The 23213-nt window shown below is 49.7% G+C and overlaps 1 protein-coding gene across 1 annotated transcript in view; it reads right to left on the bottom strand.

The window, feature by feature from the left end:
• kcnh6a (potassium voltage-gated channel, subfamily H (eag-related), member 6a) overlaps positions 1-23213 on the bottom strand; it is a 79070-nt gene that overhangs the window by 7750 nt on the left and 48107 nt on the right. Inside the window, 9 exon segments of the mRNA XM_055153112.1 lie at positions 4002-4301; positions 7133-7229; positions 7368-7436; positions 7438-7562; positions 11048-11300; positions 13749-13948; positions 17531-17787; positions 19654-19814; positions 20721-21146. Of these exon segments, the coding sequence (XP_055009087.1) occupies positions 4002-4301; positions 7133-7229; positions 7368-7436; positions 7438-7562; positions 11048-11300; positions 13749-13948; positions 17531-17787; positions 19654-19814; positions 20721-21146 (1888 nt within the window).

Raw genomic sequence — 23213 nt, 5'->3', positions numbered from 1 at the left:
GATGGTGTATTGGGGCGGTGTATTGGAGCGGCGTGCTGGAGCGGGTATTGGGGCGGTGTATTGGGCGGCGTGCTGGAGCGCGTGCTGGAGCGGTGTATTGGGGCGTATTGGGCGGCGGTGTATTGGGGCGGGTATTGGGGCGGCGTATTGGAGCGGTGTATTGGAGCGGCGTATTGGAGCGGTGTATTGGAGCGGTGTATTGGGGCGGCGTGCTTGGAGCGTGTATTGGGGGGCGGCGTGCTGGGAGCGGCGTGCTGGAGCGGTGGCGGTGTATTGGAGCGGTGTATTGGGGCGGTGGGAGCGGCGTGCGTGTATTGGAGCGGTGTATTGGCGGCAGCGGTGTATTGGCGGCGTGCTGGAGCGGGCGTGTATTGGCGCGTGCGTGGAGCGGCGTGCTGGAGCGGGCGTGCTGGAGCGGCGTGCTGGAGCGGCGTGCTGGAGCGGCGTGCTGGGGCGGTGTATTGGAGCGGCGTATTGGGCGGCGTATTGGGGCGGCGTGCTGGAGCGGCGGTGTGCTGGAGCGGTGTATTGGGGCGGCGTGTGGAGCGGCGTGCTGGAGCGGTGTGCTTGGAGCGGTGTATTGGAGCGGTGTACTGGAGCGGTGTATTGGGGCGGTGTATTGGGGCGGTGTGGGGCGGCGTGCTGGAGCGGTGTATTGGGCGGTGTATTGGGGCGGTGTAGCGGTGTATTGGAAGCGGTGTATTGGTGTATTGGGCGGCGTGCTGGAGCGGGAGCGGTGTATTGGGGCGGTGTAGGCGGTGTATTGGGGCGGTGTATTGGGGCGGCGTGCTGGAGGGCGGTGTATTGGGGCGGTGTATTGGGGCGGCGTGCTGGAGCGGTGTATTGGGGCGGTGTATTGGGGCGGTGTATTGGGCGGCGTGCTGGGCGTGTATTGGCGGTGTATTGGAGCGGTGTATTGGAGCAGCGTGCTGGAGCGGTGTATTGGAGCGGTGTATTGGAGCGGTGTATTGGGGTGTATTGGGGGCGTGCTGGAGCGGCGTATGGGCGGCGTGCTGGGCGGCGTATTGGAGCGCGTGGGCGGCGTATTGGGGCGGCGTGCTGGAGCGGCGTGCTGGAGCGGCGTATTGGAGCGGTGTATTGGGGCGGCGGCGGGTGCGTGTGGAGCGGTGTGCTGGGCGGCGTGCTGGAGCGGTGTATTGGAGCGGTGTATTGGCGGTGTATTGGGGCGGCGTGTGGAGCTGGAGCGGGGTGTGGAGCGGTGTTGGGGGGTGCGGTGTATTGGGCGGTGTATTGGGCGCGTGCTGGAGCGGTGTATTGGGGCGGTGTATTGGGGCGGTGTAATTGGGCGGTGTATTGGGGCGGTGTATTGGCGGCGGGCGGTGTATTGGAGCGGTGTATGGGGCGGTGTATTGGGGCGGTGTATTGGGGCGGCGTGCTGGGCGGTGTATTGGGGCGGTATTGGCGGCGGTGTGGGCGGCGTGTGGAGCGGTGTATTGGAGGTGCTATTGGAGCGGTGTATTGGGCGGTGTATTGGCGGGTATTGGGCGGCGTGCTGGAGCGGTGTATTGGAGCGGCGTGCTGGAGCGGTGGTGCTGGGGCGGTGTATTGGGGCGGGGGTAGCGGCGTGTGGAGGGTGCTGGAGCGGGCGCGTGTATTGGGCGGTATTGGGGGCGGCGTATTGGGGCGGCGTGTGGGAGCGTGCTGGGCGGCGTGCTGGAGCGGTGTATTGGGGCGGCGTGCTGGAGCGGTGTATTGGGCGGCTGTGGCGGCGTGCGGCGTTGGGGCAGGTGTATTGGGGCGGCGTGCTGGAGCGGCGTATTGGAGCGGTGTAGCTGTATTGGGCGGTGTATTGGGCGGGTGTGGAGCGGCGTGTTGGAGCGGCGTGCTGGAGCGGTGTATTGGGGCGTGTATTGGGGCGGCGTTGCTGGAGCGGTGTATTGGGCGGTGTATTGGGCGGTGTATTGGGCGGCGTGCTGGAGCGGTGTATTGGGGCGGTGTATGAGCGGTGTATTGGGCGGCGTGCTGGAGCGGTATGTATTGGGGCGGTGTATTGGGGCGCTGGTGCGAGCGGTGTGCGTGTGGAGCGGTGTGTGGGGGCGGTGTATTGGGGCGGCGTGCTGGAGCGGTGTATTAGGGGCGGTGTATTGGGGCGGTGTATTGTGGGCGCGTTGCTGGGCGGTGTATTGGGGGCGGCGTGCTGGAGCGGTGTATTGGGGCTGGAGCGGTATTGGGGCGGTGTATTGGGGCGGCGTGCTGGAGCGGTGTAATTGGGGTGGTGTATTGGGGGCGGTGTATTGGGCGGCGTGCTGAGCGGTGTATTGGGGCGGTGTATTGGGGCGGTGTATTGGGGCGGCTGTGCTGGGCGGTGTATTGGGGCGGTGTATTGGGGCGGTGTATTGGGGCGGCGTGCTGAGCGGTGTATTGGGGTGGTGTATTGGGCGGTGTTGGGGCGGGTGCGGTGTATTGGGGCGGCGTGCTGGGCGGTGTATTGGGCGGTGTATTGGGGCGTGTGATGCTGGGCGGCGTGCTGGGCGTGTATTGGGGCGGTGTATTGGGGTGGGTGTATTGGGCGGGGTATTGGGCTGGTGTATTGGGGCGGTGTATTGGGGCACTGTAGGCCATAACAGACACCTGCTCCCACCCCCTCCCCAGTGTCCTACTGCACCCGGTGGCAAAGAGGAGCAGCAGTGGCGCCTCTCAGTCCGGTGAACCACTGAAAGGTTTAAGAATCATTTGTCCCTACAGCGATCAGGCTCTAAACCTGTCATAACCCCACCTGTCACCCTCACCTGTCACCCTCACCTGTCACCCTCACCTGTCACCCTGCAGAACACTAACCCCACCTGTCACCCTCACCTGTCACCCTGCAGAACACTAACCCCACCTGTCACCTGCAGAACACTAACCCCACCTGTCACCCTGAACACTAACCCCACCTGTCACCCCACCTGTCACCCTCACCTGTCACCCTCACCTGTCACCCTCATCACCTTCACACTAACCCACCTGTCACCCTCACCTGTCACTGCACACACTAACCTCACCTGTCACCCTGCACTAACCCACCTGTCACCCCACCTGTCACCTCACCTGTCACCCTCACCTTCACCCTCAACCCTGTCAACAACACCTGCAGAACACTAACCCACCTGTCACCCTGTCACCTGTCACCCTGCAGAACACTAACCCACCTGCCACCCTCACCTGTCACCCTCACCTGTCACCCTGCGAACACTAACCCCACCTGTCACCCTCACCTGTCACCCTGCAGAACACTAACACCTGTCACCCTCACCTGTCACCCTCACCTGTCACCCTCACCTGTCACCCTGCAGACACTAACCTCACCTGCACCTCACCCTCACCTGTCACCTGCAGAACACTAACCCCACCTGTCACCTCACCTGTCACCCTCACCTGTCACCTCACCTGACCCTGCAGAACAACCTCACCTGTCACCCTGTCACCTGTCACCTGTCACCCTCACCTGTCACCCTGCAGAACACTAACCCCACCTGTCACCCTCACCTGTCACCCTCACCTGTCACCCCACCTGTCACCCTGCAGAACACTAACCCCACCTGTCACCCTCACCTGTCACCCTCACCTGTCACCCTGCAGAACACTAACCCCACCTGTCACCCTCACCTGTCACCCTCACCTGTCACCCTCACCTGTCACCCTGCAGAACACTAACCTCACCTGTCACCCTCAACCCTCACCTCACTCACCTGTCACCTGCACAACACTAACCTCACCTGTCACCCTCACCTGTCACCCTCACCTGTCACCCTCACCTGCCACCCTGCAGAACACTAACCCCACCTGTCACTGTTCACAACTTTCAGGGACCAGAGCAGAGTTTGCCATCACTGTAATGCTAACAGTGCATTTCCTGATCAGAGAAACACCCTTCCAGATCTTCGACAGTTTGTACAATACATCTGTACTGGGGCGAGACATTTTACTGTGTTATATTTAATATAATTAGGTACATCCCCATTAATACTCCACGTTCTTTCAGCGTGTTGTTCCTGCACCTGTGTACGGCGCCCCCTGGAGGTCGACGGGACGAGCCGCAGAGGGCCCGCCGTGCTGCCTCGGGGCCAAGTCTCTGGTCCGGAACAGGTCAGTTTTACCCTGGTCCTCGTCGCTGGACTGAGAGCAGGGGCTGTCGCTGCTGCACGGCTCGTCCCAGCGAGAGGAGGAGGAGACGGGGTGAGAGGAGGAGGAGAGGAGGTGGGAGGAGGGGTGAGAGAGCGGGAGGGAGGACGGGAGGGAGGACGGGAGGGGGCCGGCGGGGCAGTGGTCGGGGCTGGGCTCGTCTCTGTCCATTCCATCTGAGGAGAAAACGAGAAGGTGTCCACGTCAAACTGATTTTTCAGACTATAATTCACTTTTTCTCATGGTTTGGGTGTTTCCTGTGACTTATATCCTCCTGACTACCCATAGTTCATTTTTGTCCTCTCTAGTGGACATTTCTTTACAAAAATATTTCCAACTCCCTGCACATTACCTAACCAACTCCCTCTGTGATTTAAAGAGGACATTCAGAGCTTTCAAATGATACCAAATTTATAAGGGTGGAGCTTTGAAAAGACCCTCCTCCTTTACAAGGAAAATGGCTGCCATCAACACAACCACATTTTATGGAAAAAAGAACAGTAAGTGGTATAACTTTTTTATTAAGCAAATTTTGGATCAAAGTTGCACTGTTATATTTTTCTGAATGTCTAATGAACACATTAAAACCATTTTTAAAGTAAAGTAGCAATATTTTACAATGAAATTTGAGTGTTTAACAAATGTCCTCCGAAGTGGACATTTGGAGTCATTTATTTATTTTTTTCCAATTTGAAGGAATTGGTTCTAGGTCAGAGGCAGAGAAAATATTACTACAAATTGTGGGAGAAAACTCATAAACATTTTCACACTGACAGACTCTAGGGGGCGCTCTGGTCTTGTGTGTGAGTATCACACGACACACAAACAGACCAGACTCACCATCAACAGAACACCCCTGTCACAGAAAGAACACTCATATTCCACTGACTCGTGTCTGCACACAAGAGTGTTTTTATCTTTTCTCTGCTTAGTTTATGTAAATGAATCATGTGGGTTTAAGTTTTGTTTCTGTGAGATTTGTACAAATCTGCATTAAACACATTATAATGTCAAACGGGCTGATGTGGCTCTAGAGTCGTTATGTTTATATGGTAAATGGTCATCAACTTTATGCATACAGATTAGTAACAGTAATAATAATGATGATACTTATTATATAAAACCTTAATGATTAATCAAAAATCAATTGTTAATTCTCCCGATGATCGATTAATAAAATTTAATCGAATGACCGTCACTAATGTGGACGTTCACTTTCTTGAGCTTCATCAAACATGGAGAAATGGAAAATATGTGCAAGGTTCGACCGCATCTACAAAAAAAAATCTCCAGCACAAATGATGTTTGAGGCAAACATGAATCATTTGTGTATTTTACTTTAAACTCAGATTTAGTTTTGTCGACGTCGTAGCTCCCTCGTCGTACGTCGTATCTCGTCGTACGGTCTCTCGCCGCTCCCTCTCGTATCGCTCTCGTCGTACGCCGTCGTCGTCGTTCCGCCCGCTCCCTCGTCCGTCGTACGTCTCGTTCCCGTCGTCGACGGTCTCGTTCGTCCCGTCGTACGTCTCTCGTCCGCCCGCTCTCGTTCCTCTCGTCGTACGGTCTCTCTTTCCGCCCGCTCTCCCTCGTCGTACGGTCTCGTTCGCCCGCTCCCTCGTCGTACGGTCTCGTTCCCCCCGCTTCCTCGTCGTACAGTCTCGTTCCGCCCGCTCCCTCGTCGTCGTACGTCTCGTCTTTTCCGCCCGCTCTCGTCGTACGGTCTCGTTCCGCGCCGTCCTCGTCGTACGTCGTTACGTCTCGTTCCGCCCGCCCGTCTCGTCCGCCCGCTCCCTCGTCGTACGGTCGTCGGTCGTCCCGCCCGCTCCCTCGTCGTACGGTCTCGTTCCGCCCGCTCCCTCGTCGTCCCTCGTCGTACGGTCTCGTCTCCCGCCCGCTCCCTCGTCGTACTCGTCGTTCTCGTACGTCCCGCCCGCTCCCTCGTCGTACGTCGTCGTCGTCCGCCCGCTCCCTCGTCGTACGGTCTCGTCCGCCCGCTCCGGTCGTCTCTCGCCCGCTCCCTCGTCGTACGGTCTCGTCCCGTCCCCGCTCCCTCGTCGTACGGTCTCGTTCCCGCCCGCTCCGTCGTCGTCGTACGTCGTCTCGTCCTCCGCCCGCTCCCCGTCGTCGTAGCTCCCTCGTCGTCGGTCTCGTCCCGCCCGCCCGCTCCCTCGTCGTCGTACGGTCTCGTCCCGCCTCGTCCCGCCCGCTCCCTCGTCGTACGGTCTCGTTCCGCCCGCTCCTCGTCCGCCCGTCGTCGTACGGTCTCGTCTCCGCGCCCGCTCCCTCGTCGTACGCTCGTCCCTCGTCGTCGTCTCGTCCGCCCGCTCCCTCGTCGTACGGTCTCGTTCCGCCCGCTCCCTCGTCGTACGGTCTCTTTCCGCCCGCTCCCTCGTCGTACGGTCTCGTCCCGCCCGCTCCCTCGTCGTACGGTCTCGTTCCGCCCGCTCCCTCGTCGTACGGTCTCGTTCCGCTCGCGCTGCAATGAGCTTTCAAAATGTGTCTTGCGTCGCTCTGTTTTGCGTCGGGTCCTGCGGGTGCAGGGCTCTAACCTGATGTTTCATTTTATTTGTATTTTCTAATTATTTAGAGTTTGACAAATGGACACAGCGAAATGTAAACAACTGCATCTGTTCAAGTTTGTTCAACAATAAATGAAAGTGAAAGTCACTTTTTGTTCTGTACAATAATATAATCATGAATTCAAATGAAAATATCTCAAGTTGAAGCTTTTCTCAGCAGTTTTTAGGTGAGATTAAAAAAGAGATGAATTAGATTAATTAATTACAGATCATAATGAATTAATCTCTCCATTTTTTTATCTCTTGACAGCACTACACAAAATATTAAAAGTGTTTTATTTGAATGTTTCAAGATTACCATTATAGACAAATTTAGAATTACATTTAAAAACAAACAAACTAAAATAAAAATACATTGTAATTAAATACTCATTTGACCTTTCAGTCTGACACAGGGGTACAGGAGCGTGGGAGGGCATCTGAGTTACCTGGGCGGTTCCTGCGGCGCAGAGATCTCCGTCGGTGTTTGTGTTTGTTGAAGTCGCACTCTGAGGCGGGAGCTGAGGGCAGGTCCACGCCGTCCGCCTGAAAACAAACCAAACGCACAAACACACGAGAATCGATTATTTTCTTTTCGATAAATCAAAACGTTCAACAGCCTCAGAGGGTTTGTGTTTCGTTTGCGGTGTGACAGTTCTCGGCTGGTGCGTGTGCGGCGCTCACGTCTCGCAGGTCGAAGGTGATCTCCAGGTTGGTCCAGAAGAGTTGGGCGAAGTCCGGGTACATGTCCAGGCACGTCCAGCAGCTCGTCGCGCTGGATCTTGTGCAGGTCGCAGTAGGTCAGAGCCCGGACGTCGGCGCTGGACTTGCCCGGGCGCCCGTACACGCTCACCGCCTCGCCGAAGATGTCGTTCTTACCTACCACCAGGGGGCAGAGTTTAGAACACGTCTGGGGAATGATGTAGAGTTTGGGTTTCACACGTGATCAAATGTCTCAAAGCAACAGTTCTGACCCAGATTAAGATATTTTCTGATCTACTCTTTGTTCTAATGTCGTTTTTTCATCACAAACAAGACCTGGAGTTGTGTTTTGTTTCATTCTCACATGTTTAACTCACAAACCTGCAGATTTAGACTGAACTCTTCTCTCAAATAAAAAAAAAAATAATTAAAAAATCCACATTGTTTACTCCTTCATTAGAATCATTTTGTTGATTCTGATATAGTTCAAATAACACTTAGAAACATTAAGCAAAAAATTATAACTCAAAATACAAATATGCAATCTAATTATTTGTGCAATCAAAAGTTTAAAAATATCTGTAAAATTAAAAATCAAAAATATCTGTCCTTGCCTCTTTTATTTTTGTTCCGCGTCTTTCTCAGTTTTGTTTGATTATGTTTTTTTTTGTTTTTTTTGTTTGGTTATGATTCCACACTCCTCATTTGTGCTCCCAGACTTTTTGGTTTCAGTTTTGGCACAGGTGTGACAGGTGGGCGGGGTTTCCTTCGGTTCATTCCCATTGGTTCATTTATGTCTGACGGACAGCTGAGCCTTGTGGACGTTTCCTGTTGTAGTTCTGGTGCTTAGAGTTTTTCTAATATTCACTGTTCTCTGGTGGAACAACGTTTTTCTACAGTGGAAGTTCTGGACAAACTCGTCTGTGTTTCAGTCGTCAAAAATTCACCAGGAAACATCCACAACAGCTTCAGGAGCTCCAGGCTCAGCTGTCCGTCAAACATAAATGAACCAATGGGAATGAACCGAAGGAAACCCCGCCCACCTGTCACACCTGTGCCAAAACTGAAACCAAAAAATCCAACGAGAAGAATCAGAACCAAAGAAAACGGCGTCAAACAAAACTGAGAAAGACGCGGAACAAAAATAAAATGTTTCCAAACAGGCAAAGACAGAAATTTTACATGATTACAAAAATAATTTGGCCACAGCGGCTCGTCAGATCCTGATCCTGTCAGATCTCAGACGCTCAGCAGGGCCGGGCCTGGGCAGGGCTTGGATGGAGACACTGCGAATTCCAGGAGCCACAGGAGGCGCCAGTGGTACAACAGATGGGCAGATTGGCAGCCTCGCTTCTGTCAGTCTGCCCCAGGGCAACTGTGGCCAGTGTTGGAAGTAACGTGTTATAAAAGTAATGAATTACTGTAATTGTTGTTTTTTGCTGTAACGCAGTAATGTGGCATTACAGGGGGAAAAAATGTTTCTATTTTACTGTGTACAAATGTGAGTAAAGCGTGTCACACTGCTTTTTTAACCTGGATGGAAGTGGTGGGTTTTTCTTCATACAAATTGTTAGCAGGGTCCCTCTACAGCGTTGTTGTGACCATTAAAACACAGTTCACGTTGTATTCACTTCCTGTGTGGTGACTCCATTCTCCACGGGCGCACACTTCACTTTATTCACAGGTGCAGGCCATTCATAATTTTGTGCCTCACGTGATCAAGTTTTCTTACTCGCAATTGGGCAAATCATAAGTCTACGAAAATACATACAAATAATAAGACGAGAGCACAACACAAATTCACTAAAATCACCGCGACATCAGCAGCGGTGAAACGCCGGAGACACGCCCATGTAGACCGTCAGGTGACCACGGGCGAAAGGACCGACGCAGAACTCCACGCTCCACAAGGCTAAACGTAGTTGACGTCCGATCGCGCCTTACAGACACCTGCTCCACAGACTCGAGGTTCACTCAGGGGTGGAACTAGATTCCAAGTTCTAGTCCAAGATTAGTCCTAGTTTAGTCCTGGTTTATTCCTGGTTTAGTCCTGGTTCAGTCCACATACGGCGCAGAAGTTCAACATCTTTGCAGATATTTTGGTGAGGGTAACTTAAAGTGCTGCAATAGTCATGTAATGTTTTATATTTTAAATACAGTAATATTGTGATGTAACAAATCACTCTGAAATGACAGAAACACGGCATAAATAAATAAAACATTACTGTTTTAAAGTCACTTGCCCAATGAAGAATGATCTGTAAAGAGCTTTGGGCGTCTTCGAACGGCGTGACATAAATGCAACGATTCATTAATCCATTAATTAGATTGCAACTTTATTGATTTTATTTTATTTTACTTTTTTTGTTCGATTTTTAAAAATGTGGTGTTTCGTTTTATACTTTTTTGCTTGATGTTTTAAAACCGTTATTCGAACTATTTGACTCAAAACTGATCCCACGTGGAGTCGCCAATCTCCACTGAACAAAAAGTAAAAAGGAGCTGTTCACTTGAAAACTTCCACTTCATGACATCACAAGGTGGAAGAGAGCGTTTAGAGCTTTGGAGATGTAGACAGACGAATAATAAAGAAACAAAACACAACTCCAGCTCTGTTTTTGAGGAGGAAACAACATCAGAACACGACTTAAAGGTTGTATGGAGGATTTTTTTTTTGTTTCAAATTGTCAGTGATAGATTATAGAGACACAGTCGCCTTGTAATTATGATGACCAAAAAAAAGAGAATAAAAATTCATCAACTCTGGACGTGGTGGGGATAAGGACACTGCCTCGTTATCTGTGAGCTGACAGGCTGTCAATCAAACTCCCTACGTTTCTAGTGTAACTGACTTGCCTGCGCCGCCGGTACGTGGTTTACGTACGACTGTCACACAGTCCACAGACGCAAGACGCACAGACGCTGTTTACTCCACCAACGCAACAGTTCTTAGCGGCTTTTTTGACCTATATCTTCCTCGCAGTTCGCACAAAGTTTGTTGCGATGGCGACAAGAATCCAGGAGCAGTTCGCCGCAAAAGAAAGTCCGTTTTTGAGGTCGCTGAAAGAAGAAGACAAGGGGAAAAGCAGCGAAGCCAAACTAAGGTGATTCTTGGAGATTCATTCCAGCGATGGCGCGACTGAAGCAGACGAAGAGTCTAAAGACTGAACCACTGGTCCACAAATTACTCCTGGACAGGAAACTTCTGCTTATTATGAAAACGTACTTTATTTCCAAGAGTTACACAAACGTTTTTCAGGACACAAAAGCGATATCCTATGTCTGAAAACTGTAATTTTCAAGGCAAAGAAAGAGTCCGCTTGCTGCTGCGTGTTGTAGCTAGTTCATTCGCACGGAATCTCTGCTCTCCCCTTTCCTGCTCCTCTCCCTGCTTCCTCACTTCTCCGTCTTGCCTAACCAACACTGTAGTTAGTTGTTTACAAGTCATGTGCAGCGATGAGGACTTTCTGGCGTAAAGAGGAGGGAGGAGGTGTTTCTACGTAGGAGCTGTGGGGGAGGGGGGGTGGTTTCACGCATGCGCAACATTTGAAAAACGACAAACAGTCGCTGGATTTCTCGTTCCTTGGAAAATCCTCTATACAACCTTTAAAGCTCAGGAGAGTTCATTTTGCGTTATTATAAAATCTTTAAAGTGGACTGACCGAGGATGGCGACCACGGTGTCGTCTCGGAGGATCTCGATGGAGCCTCTGGAGATGAAGTAGAGCGCGGTGAGGATGTCGCCGCAGTGCACCAGCGTGTCACCGGGGGGCGCGTGCGTGGTCTTGAAGCGCACGGCCAGAGCGCGCAGGCAGCCTTTGTTCGCCCCTCGGAACGCGCGGCAGTTCTGCAGCAGAGTCCGGTTCAGGTGCAGGCAGATGTCGGCCTGGAGACACTCGGGGAAACCTTTCAGAACCTACAGGGACAGAAGTGGGTAGAAGTGGGACAGAAGGGGACAGAAGAAGGGACAGAAGGGGACAGAAGTGGACAGAAGGGGAAAGAAGGGGAAAAGAAGGGGCAGAAGGACAGAAGTGGGACAGGGAGAAGTGGACAGAAGGGGAAAGAAGGGGACAGAAGGGGGCAGAAGTGAGTTACTTTTACCCCACTATCTCCTTGGTGTTGAAATAGGTTCTGTTCACGCTTAAGTCACAAACCCGGAAAATGTTTGAAAACATACGGATGACGACTCTGTTGGTGATAACTGACAAAATCTGGGAAATCTGAGAAAATGTCCCGGAGAAAATGAGCTCTGGGTAATGACTGAAAGGACGAGATCACAGATACAAGCGCTCGAAATGAGTTTCCTCCGCAGGGCGTCTGGGTGCTCCCTTAGAGATGGAGTGAGGAGCTCAGTCACACAGGAGGAGCTCGGAGCAGAGACGCTGCTCCTCCACGTGGAGAGAAGAGTTTGAGGGGAGGACGTCTGTTCTGATGTCTCCTGGACGTCTCCCTCAGGAGGTGTTCCGGGCACATCCCACTGTGAGGAGGCCCCCGGGGAAGACCCAGGACACACTGGAGGGACAATGTCTCTGGACTGACCTGGGAACACCTCGGGGTCCTCCCGGAGGAGCTGGAGGAAGTGTCCAGGGTGAAGGAAGTCTGGGAGTCCCTGCTTAGACTGATGCCCCTGAGACCCGACTCCGGATAAGAGGAAGAAAAAGGATGGATGGAACTGATGCGTGGTCTTGCAGGCTGCCGCTTATGTGTTTGAAATTTGACAAACTGGACTTGATTTTGTTTACTACCTTTATTTTCTGCTGTTTGAAGTTGAGTTTGGAATCAGCCATGACTCCTGGATATTTAAATTCACAAACTGTCAGTAGATGTTCTTTTTATCAGTCTGGGGGTTTATCTTCTGCAGCAGAGTTTAGAGAAAAACCTACAAATGGTTTCAGAAACATTCAGGAGCAGCTGGACCTGCAGACTCTGAAGCTGAGTTCATGTCAGACGTGAGATCTTGAGCTGCTCGATATTTGTTTAGATGATTGTGTCATGTTCATGTAACAGGCACTGAGCTGGACGTGCAGCTGCAGGGAGATCGTTTCTGTCCAGACAGAATAAAAACGTTGATGAAGTCGAGCCTGTGGTGAGTCCGAGCGAAGATGAAAGACGAGAAAATGAACCTGAAATAGACTTTGTAAATCTCGTGAGTCGTTTTATCTGTGTGATCCTCAGACCGTCGTCATGTCAAGAGCTTTTTATAGAGAAATCTTCTGTTCGGTTTAATGTTCCCACATTTTTACACAACCAAAAGGAAAACAATGAGAGAAAATCAAGAATATTTAAATCTCCCAACACAGAAAAACAAACACGACTTAGAGAGTCGGTGTGACTCCTCCACTGTGTCACACTCACACACTCAGGTCCTCACAACTCAAGTCCTCTGTGTCACACTCACACACTCAGGTCCTCACAACTCAAGTCCTCTGTGTCACACTCACACACTCAGGTCCTCACAACTCAAGTCCTCTGTGTCACACTCACACACTCAGGTCCTCACAACTCAAGTCCTCTGTGTCACACTCACACACTCAGGTCCTCACAACACAAGTCCTCTGTGTCACACTCACACACTCAGGTCCTCACAACTCAAATCCTCTGTGTCATATGCACACACTCAGGTCCATACAGCCTCAGGTCCTCTGTCTGGTCCTCTGCCCTCACAGACTCGGGTCCTCACAGACTCGGGTCCTTTGCCCTCACAGACTCGGGTCCTCTGCCCTCACAGACTCGGGTCCTCTGCCCTCACAGACTCGGGTCCTCTGCCCTCACAGACTCGGGTCCTCTGCCCTCACAGACTCGGGTCCTCACAACTCTAGTCCTCTGCCCTAAAAGACTCAGGTCCTCGAGTTTAAGTAAATGTTCATATTGAATATATTTTTGCTGTGTTAATATTTTATGTTTGCTCGTTTGTTTTGTCTAATTTGTTTTGGCTGTTTTGGTTTAGTTCATGAGCACCGTGTGCACCGAGTGCACCTGGACGGGCCTGTGGTTTCACCGGTCGGCAGGAGTGACAGGGGCAGGAGTGACAGGGGCAGGAGAGGAGTGACAGGGGCAGGAGAGGCAGCAGGTGTAGGCCTTGATCATGTATCCTTGTTATTTTCCTGCAAAACTTGGAATAAATCTTGGAAAATGCAGCACAGGACCTGGAGTTTTTTATTCTGTACGACATAAACCACATCCCCACGGTGCCCAAAGCTGATTTTTAAATTTTAGTTTAGTTCCAAGTTTGTTCACCGCTTTTTTTTTGTGAATTTCCGTTGACAAATATTCACTACAAGAGCGACGGGACGTTCGGGTGTTACTCAGTGATCAGGTTGTCCACGTTAAATTCAGAGCGGTGGGACGTTCGGGTGATACTCACGGCGTTCATGTCGATGCCGTTGGTGTAGGACCAGGCGTGTTGGAAATATTCCTCCAGCCGCTGCCTCAGGGCTCCCGGGATCTGATGGAAGCGGATGAACTCTTTGACCCGGAGCATCTGCGTGTGGTACCGCGCCGTCCCCGAGTACAGACGCTGGATGATCGCGGAGACGTTCCCGAAGATACTGGCGTACATCAGAGCTGTGAGGAGACAGGGGACATTGGACAGAGGAGGAAACATGTGAGGACACAGGTGAGGAGACAGGAGAGGAGACAAGACAGATGATAGAAGAAGAGACAAGGGAGTAGACAGGAGAGGAAAGAGGAGAGGACACAGGAGAGGAGACATGTGAGGAGACAGGAGAGGAGAGAGGGGAGGAGACAGGAGAGGAGACAGGAGAGGAGACAGGAGAGGAGACAGGAGAGGAGACAGGGGAGGAGACAGGGAGAGGGAGACAGGGGAGGAGACAGGAGAGGAGAAGAGGGAGGAGACAGGGAGGAGACAGGAGAGGAGGAGAGGAGAGGAGACAGGGGAGGAGACAGAGAGAGGAGGAGAGAGAGAGGAGACAGAGGGAGGAGACAGGAGAGGAGACAGGAGAGGAGAAGAGGAGAGGAGACAGAGGAGAGGAGACAGGAGAGGACAGAGAGAGGAGAGACAGAGGAGAGGAGACATGTGAGGAGACAGGGAGGAGACAGGAGAGAGGGGAGGAAGACAGGGAGGAGACAGGAGAGGGAAGAGAAGAGGAGACACGAGGGGAGGAGACATGTGAGGAGACAGGAGAGGAGAGAGGGGAGGAGACAGGAGAGAGAGAGAGGAGACAGAGAGAGAGGAGACAGGAGAGGAGACATGTGAGGAGACAGGAGAGGAGAGAGGAGAGGAGAACAGGAGACAGGAGAGGAGACAGGAGAGGAGACAGGAGAGAGGAGACAGGAGGAGAGGAGACAGGAGAGGAGACAGGTGAGGAGACAGGTGAGGAGACAGGAGAGGAGACAGGTGAGGAGACAGGAGAGGAGACAGGAGAGGAGACAGGAGAGGAGACAGGTGAGGAGACAGGTGAGGAGACAGGAGAGGAGACAGGTGAGGAGACAGGAGAGGAGACAGGAGAGGAGAGGAGACAGGTGAGGAGACAGGTGAGGAGAGACAGGGAGAGGAGAGAGGAGACAGGTGAGGGAGGAGACAGGTGAGGAGGAGACAGGAGAGGAGACAGGTGAGGAGACAGGTGAGGAGACAGGGAGAGGAGACAGACAGGAGAGGAGACAGGTGAGGAGACAGGTGAGAGGAGACAGGAGAGGAGACAGGAGAGGAGAGGAGACAGGAGAGGAGGAGACAGGGAGAGGAGACAGACAGGGAGGAGACAGGGGAGGAGACAGGAGAGGGAGAGACAGAGGAGACAGAGGAGACAGACAGGAGAGGAGACAGGTGAGGAGACAGGTGAGGAGACAGGAGAGAGAGAGACAGGTGAGGAGACAGGTGAGGAGAGGGAGACAGGGAGGAGAGGAGACACAGGAGAGGAGACAGGAGAGGAGACAGAGGAGAGGAGACGTGAGGACAGAGGAGACAGGAGAGGAGACAGGTGAGGAGACAGGTGAGGAGACAGGAGAGGAGACAGGTGAGGAGACAGGTGAGGAGACAGGTGAGGAGACAGGAGAGGAGACAGGAGAGGAGACAGGAGAGGAGACAGGAGAGGAGACAGGTGAGGAGACAGGTGAGGGAGGTGAGGACAGGTGAGGAGACAGGTGAGGAGACAGGTGAGGAGACGAGACAGAGGAGACAGGTGAGGAGACAGGTGAGAGAGGGGAGGAGACAGGGGAGGAGACAGGAGAGGAGACAGGTGAGGAGACAGGAGAGGAGACAGGAGAGGAGACAGGTGAGGAGACAGGAGAGGAGACAGGAGACAGGGAGGAGACAGGTGAGGAGACAGGAGAGGAGACAGGAGAGGAGACAGGTGAGGAGACAGGAGAGGAGACAGGAGAGGAGACAGGACAGTTGAAGTATTAACATTAAACAAGTGAAGTTTAACAGACAGAATCAAATGAACTTTTCATTATTATTAGTTTGTACAACAATAAATGAAAAACAAAAAAAAACTTACATTTTTTCATTCTCATTGTAATTTACTTTGTTCGATCATAAACGATAAACTTCTGTGCCTTTGTTAATATAATTCTCAGTTTGTACGACCACAAACGAAAAATTATGATTTTAAAAAAGTCAAACACTGTAGAAGCCTTAAAGTAAGAGAATAAAATGTTATGTTTTAAAGATCTCGAGCTCTGGAATGAATGAATTATGCATTAAATTCAGTTTGTTTTCATTTATATTTTGTCTCTTATATTTACAGTAAGTCAAAAGTAAAATTATAAATGTAAACTAGCTCTTCATAGGCTGCTTTTCTTTTTTGGAGTTCTGTCGTTGTTTAATAGAGTTTGGCTTTATAAATACTTTTTACTTCAGCCTAAACCCTTTAGGTCATGATCCATGTCATCTATGTTTTTTTTGGTTTTTTTTTTGTAGTGCTGCAAAATGACTGTAATGGTTTTGGTAAAGTTTTTTGTTTTTTTTAGTAGTAGTTTATTCAAAGTTCGGTTCTACGTCCTCAATATTTGCAGGGTTTCCACAGTCATGGAAATCCTGCAAAGGTCATGGAAATTGAAAATGTCATTTTCCAGGCCTGGAAAAGTCATGGAATTTTGTAAACTCAATACAAGTTTTGGAAAAGTTATGAAATTGTAGTAACTCCAGTGTTCTGTTCAGTTCTCATGAGGCTGTTCTGATTATTTCTGATCATCTGCACCTTTTGTTTAAAAGAGACGACAATAAATGACAGGATTTTAAATGTTCAAAAACTATAATTCCAAACCATAAGGTGAGAGGAAAGATTTAACATTTCAGATTTACCCTAAAAGTCTGATTAATTCTCAAAATCTCATGGAAAACTTTTGAAATTTTGCCCGTGAAAATGAGTGGGAATTAGGGACGGGCATTCGATGAAATTTTCTTAATCGATCGTCGGAAGAATTAACGATCGATTATCGATTAATCATTAACGTTTTTATATTAAAATGATCATCATTATTATTACTATCTGCACTAATCTGCATAAATAAATTCAACTTTACGACATATAAACATAACGACTCTAGATCCACATCAGCTGTTTGACATTATAATGTGTTTAATTCAGTTTTGTTCAAATCTCACAGAAACAAAACTTAAAACCACATCACTAATTTACATAAACTAAGTGAAGATAAAACTCCAGCTCTTGTGTCGCTGATGTGGTTCAACTTGTGTTGGATTAAAAGACATGACTCAGGTGAATACAGGTCAGTGTGACCAGATTTGTGTTTGTCAAAACCAGGACACCGTACGGGGGGAGGGGGCGGGGCCTCGTCATCCACATTGAGCGACTCTCACCTGGAAAAACTTTTTCCCACTGGACACAGAAACATATGTGCTGCTTTATCCACTGTGCACATGGACTCACACTTGTCCCAACGCAACGGAAAGTGTGGAATTTCTTCTACAAATCCTGGTTAAATCCACATTTGTGCTTCGGTTCGTTACAGACTGACCCACTGTTTGTGTCTCGCTCCTTCTGATGCAGAGACACATGTACACACCTGTTTGGTCACGACACACAGCAACCTACATTCGGTTTGTTGATTAAAATGAACGTAATCGATGAAATTCTTAATGATCAATTATCGATTAATCGATTAATCACGCCCATCCCTAGTGGGAAGCCTGTTTTATTTGCCCGCATCTTTCCCTGGACTCACATCCGATGAGCATGACGCAGATGGAGAAGATCTTCTCCGGGTTGGTGTTGGGGGAGACGTTTCCGAAGCCGACGCTGGTGAGGCTGCTGAAGGTGAAGTACAGCGCCGTCACGTACTTGTCTTTGATGGACGGACCCGAGCTCACGTCCGTGTCGTTGTACTGTTTCCCGATCTGCTCCGCCAGGTTGTCCAGCCAGCCGATCCTCAGCACCCCGACCCGAGCCGTACTCGTGCGCTCCACGTTACCGATGGCGTACCTGAGCCACAAGAGAGAGGGGAGGAGCCACAAGAGAGGGGAGGAGTCAAAATAAATACACCTGCGGGGGGAGGAGCCAAGAGAGAGGGGGAGGAGTCAGCACACATACACCTGCGAAGGGGAGGAGCCACAAGACAGGAGAGGAGTCAGAACAGATACACCTGTGGAGGGGAGGAGCCACAAGACAGAGGAGGAGTCAGAACAGATACAGCTGCGGAGGGGAGGAGCCACAACAGAGGGGAGGAGCCACAAGAAAGGGGGAGGAGCCACAAGAAAGGGTGAGGAGTCAAAACAGATACAGCTGCGGAGGGGTGGAGCCACAAGAGGGGGAGGAGTCAGTACAAATACACCTGCAGATAGGAGGAGCCACAAGAGCGAGGGGGAGTCAATACACCTGTAGAGGGGAGGAGTCAATGCACCTGTAGAAGGGAGGAGTCAATGCACCTGTAGAGGGGAGGAGTCAGAGCAAAGGGGAGGGGCCTAAGGAGAAAGGAGGAGTCAATGCACCTGCAGAGGAAGAGTCCATGCACCTGCAAAGGGAGAGAGAGCAAGGGAGGAGTCAATGCACCTGCAGGAGGAAGTCAAGTGCAGAAGGGAGGAGTCAATGCACCTGCAGAAGGGAGAGTCAATGTAGAGGAGAGCACTGGAGGAGTCAATGCACCTGTAGAAGGGAGGAGTCAATGCACCTGTAGAGGGGAGGAGTCAGAGCAAAGGGGAGGAGCCTAAGGAGAAAGGAGGAGTCAATGCACCTGCAGAAGGGAGGAGTCAATGCACCTGCAGAAGGGAGGAGTCAATGCACCTGCAGAAGGAGGAGTCAATGCACCTGCAGAAGGGAGGAGTCAATGCACCTGCAGAAGGGAGGAGTCAGAAGGGAAGACAAGAGAGGGGAAGAATCAGAGGGGAGGGGAGGAGCCAGAACACATACACCTGCAGAGGAGGAGGAGCAAAAGAAAAGGGGATGCTATAGTCAATACTTAAAGGTTGTATAGAGGATTTTTTTAAGGGAAGATAAATACACCGACGGTCCTTTTTCAAATGTTGTGCATGTGTGACACCACCTTCCTCCTCCACAGCCTCAGTAGGAACACCTCCTCCCGCCTCTTTACTCTAGAAATCACGTTTGTTTACATCCAGTGCGCGTTCAGAATTACTGTTGAAGTGACCTGTCTAGAGGTAATTTAGCGACCGACGAGTCAGTTTTAGACCCTTTGTCTGTTTCAGTCGCGCCATCGCTGGAAGGAATCTCCAAGAATCACCTCTTCGCTCCTTTTCCCCTTCTTCTCTTCTTCTTTCAGCGTCCTCAAAAACGGACTTTATTTTGCCGCGCACCGGTCGTGGATTCTCGTCCGCCGTCGCAAGAAACTTTGTGCAAACTGCGAGGAAGCGACAGTTTGAAAAAGCCTCTAAGAGCCGCTGCATAAACCACATAATCCCCGCGCGCTGGAGAGTCAGATACACTAGAAACGTAGGGAGTTTGATTGACAACCGAACAGCCAATAGAAAATGAGGTAGGCTTGTTTTCTATTGGCTGATGTTTATCTGGCCTCACTACGTGCACAGTTGATAGATTTTCATTCTTTTTTTTTTGGTCATCATAATTACACGGCTGCTGCGTCTCTGTAATGGTATTTTAAACTTTTAATGACAATTTGAAACTAAGAAAAAAATCCTCCATACAACCTTTAAGATGCATTGATCCAGTTTTTTTTTTCAGTTCTGATACTGATTTCGCTTGTAAATCTTTAAGTATCGATCGATCCACGATATCAACCGATACCAGAGACTGAAAACTTCTAAATATAACAAGACAAAAATGATCCAGATGTGTGATGGGGCCGATCACACACTGAGCGCTCTGAGTTCGTACCAGATGCAGGCGAGCCAGTGCGCGATGAGGGCGAAGGTGCACATGAGGAGGAAGAGCACCGCGGCGCCGTACTCCGAGTATCGGTCCAGTTTCCTCGCCACACGAACCAGACGCAGCAGCCGGGCCGTCTTCAGCAGACCAATCAGAGTGGTCGTCTGGGGCTGGGGGGCGGGGTTTAAACACAGGGTTACAAAACCAGGACTAAACCAGGACAAAACCAGGACTAAACCAGGACTAAACCAGGACTAAACCAGGACTAAACCAGGACAAAACCAGGACAAAACCAGGACTAAACCAGAACTAAACCAGAACTAAACCAGGTCTAAACCAGGACTAAACCAGAACTAAACCAGGGCTAAACCAGGACTAAACCAGGTCTAAACCAGAACTAACCAGGTCTAAACCAGGTCTAAGTCAGGTCTAAGATTAAACCAGGACTAAACCAGGTCTAAGATTAAACCAGGACTAAACCAGGTCTAAACCAGGGCTAAACCAGGTCTAAACCAGGTCTAAGATTAAACCAGGACTAAACCAGGACTAAACCAGAACTAAACCAGAACTAAACCAGAACTAAACCAGAACTAAACCAGAACTAAACCAGGTCTAAACCAGGACTAAACCAGGACTAAACCAGGTCTAAACCAGGTCTAAACCAGGTCTAAGATTAAACCAGGACTAAACCAGGACTAAACCAGAACTAAACCAGGACTAAACCAGGTCTAAACCAGGTCTAAACCAGAACTAAACCAGGACTAAACCAGGACTAAACCAGAACTAAACCAGGTCTAAACCAGGACTGAACCAGGAATAAAACAAGGCCTAAAACAGGACTAAACCAGGACTAAACCAGGACTAAACCAGGTCTAAACCAGGTCTAAGATTAAACCAGGACTAAACCAGGACTAAACCAGGTCTAAGATTAAACCAGGTCTAAACGAGGTCTAAACCAGGTCTAAGATTAAACCAGGACTAAACCAGGACTAAACCAGGTCTAAGATTAAACCAGGTCTAAACCAGGTCTAAACCAGGTCTAAACCAGGTCTAAACCAGGTCTGGTCTGGCCTCACCTCCTCGGAGCCGGACTGGAAGATGAGCAGGTCGAAGGGGATGGCGGCCACGATGTCGATGAGGAACCAGCCTTTGAAGTAGTGCGTGGCGATCCTCCAGGGGGCGCTCACCACCTCGTCGTTCTGGTTCACGTACGTCGTCCTGAAGTTGATGACGATGTCCACGATGAACATCACGTCCACCACCAGGTCCACCACGTTCAGCGGGTTGCAGGTGTAGCCGCAGTCCCGCCGCCGCTGCTCCTCCACCTCGTTGAGCAGGAACGCCGCCGAGTACGGGGTGAAGACGGCCGTGTAGATGACGAGCAGCAGGATGAGCCAGTCCCACACGGCCTTGAACGGGCTGTAGTGCAGCACGGTCCAGCGGTGGATACGAGGAGCCTGCAGTTTGTACTCGGGGAGAACGTCTGCGCCCAGAGACAGGACCTGAGGGACACGAGGAGATGGAGGACGGTCAGCACGAGCACACGCCTACGACGCCTGCCACGCCTGCGACGCCACGATACGACTAACACCACCTGACCACAGTTTACATGGACTTTTATTTATACAAAGTTATCCAAGATTAAACCAGGACTGAACCAGGACTATAGCAGAACTATACCAGAACTAAATCAGGACTAAATCAGGACACAGTGTAGTTATATTGTTCTCTCTTTACGTAACAACTGGCAAGAAGTGAGGGCATAGCAACAGGAAGGAAAGAGGGGGCATACAATAAGGACAGATATGTGACTTAATGTGTAATAAAAGGGAAGTTTATGTGTATTACTGCACTATTGTACTATTTGGAATATTGGATGCCATATTTATTTGCAGAGCCATGAAGTGTAGGAGAAAAGAAATTGTGTTGATTCCTATGATTGCTGCAAGACTAATCACGATCAAATCAAAATTTCAATTTGAATGGATTGCACTTTGCAAATCACAAAGGCTGGAGCTTTTAAAGCGCCATAATGTCCTCCACAAACAACAAAATATCCTTCTTTTACTGATCTTATTCTGCATAAAACTGCTAACTCAAATGTGATTCTTGTATTTGTTTGTCATTTAGCATTTCAGTGTTTTGCCTTCTGGATTCATTTGAAATGTGAATTTGATGAAGAAAAGAAACATAAATTGCAAATATAATCAAAATACTTGTCACCACCTGACCACAGTTTACATGGACTTTTATTTATACAAAGTTATCCAAGATTAAACCAGGACTGAACCAGGACTACAGCAAAACTATACCAGAACTAAATCAGGACTAAATCAGGACTAAATCAGGACTAAATCAGGACTAAATCAGGACTAAATCAGGACCAGTGTTGGGTGCAATGTTCCCTCTAAGCTGCGCAACTGCACAACTGCGCACTGCTCACACACTCTCAGCGCACAAGAAAACGATGCAGCGCACTGCAAATGAATTAGATCTATAACATTTTTTTCTGTATCATTTTGCTGTGTGACTCAGTGAGTGACGTGTGTCCAGTCAATCATACGATACGATGCAATTACGCTACGCAGCCAATCACGGCAATGACAGTACTTGCGCACGTGCTCTGCCCACACGTGCTGTATAACAATAATAACAGTGCGGCGGAGTTAAGTGACGCTAATGCTAACCCCTTATCATGGCGAAAAGAACGCGCAGTGAATGTGATACGTCCACTCACCAAACCAAAGTAAAAAAGAAATACGGTTCTTTTAAGATGGAATGGCTGTCAGAATATGTGCAAATAGAAGAACAAGCGGTGAAACTGCTGATGCGCATAAAGTCAAAGCAAGAAGCAGACGGAGCATCGACCTGGACAAAGTGTAAAACCACTGGAGAAGTGAGAAGGAGGGACGTGAAAAATAAGGTAAAATTTAAGTCAAATTTGTGCATATTCTAGTGAGATTTATTAAGATGTTTTATTTATGGATATTAATCATTAAATTCTATTATGAGTAGATCATTTATTGGTAGTAGAAATGCTAATAAAAGACACAAGCTGCAGCACACGTCATTGTGGAAAATGTGAAAGTTTTAATGTGAATAAAATGTTATGTCTGAAAGGTGGATACGTCTTATTTCTTCCAGAGCAAGACCCTCACCTCGGCCAAAACTGGACCTCACCGACCCAGGCCAAAGCAGGACTCTCACATAACATAGTACAAAATCTCACGACAACAATTTTCAATCAACAGTTTTTGTCTTTTTCATTTTAAGTGCACCAAATGAGTTATTTTAAAAGTAAACTAATGGAAATTGCTGTTGTAATTTGATTGTTTTAATAAGCCATGAAACTTGCGATGATCCCAGGTGTTGATACTGGTGTGTGGTCACAGCTCACAGAGGTTGTCTGTACGTCCAGACATATGAAAACTTAGAGGGAACATTGGCTGGGTGTAAAGCAACTACTTTTTTTCAGGTAAAAATAGTGTAACGTGCTGCTATTGAAAATTTGGTAACGAAACATAATTCCTGTTCCAATTCAGCGCAATGTTACTTTTCGGTGTACGTGG

This window comes from Boleophthalmus pectinirostris, unplaced genomic scaffold (genome assembly GCF_026225935.1).
Source record: "Boleophthalmus pectinirostris isolate CB_2022bp ecotype Guang Dong unplaced genomic scaffold, ASM2622593v1 HiC_scaffold_17, whole genome shotgun sequence".
Classification (NCBI taxonomy): Eukaryota; Metazoa; Chordata; class Actinopteri; order Gobiiformes; family Gobiidae; genus Boleophthalmus; species Boleophthalmus pectinirostris.
Note: the sequence above shows the minus strand (reverse complement) of the source record. Positions and strands in the feature narration are given on the sequence as shown.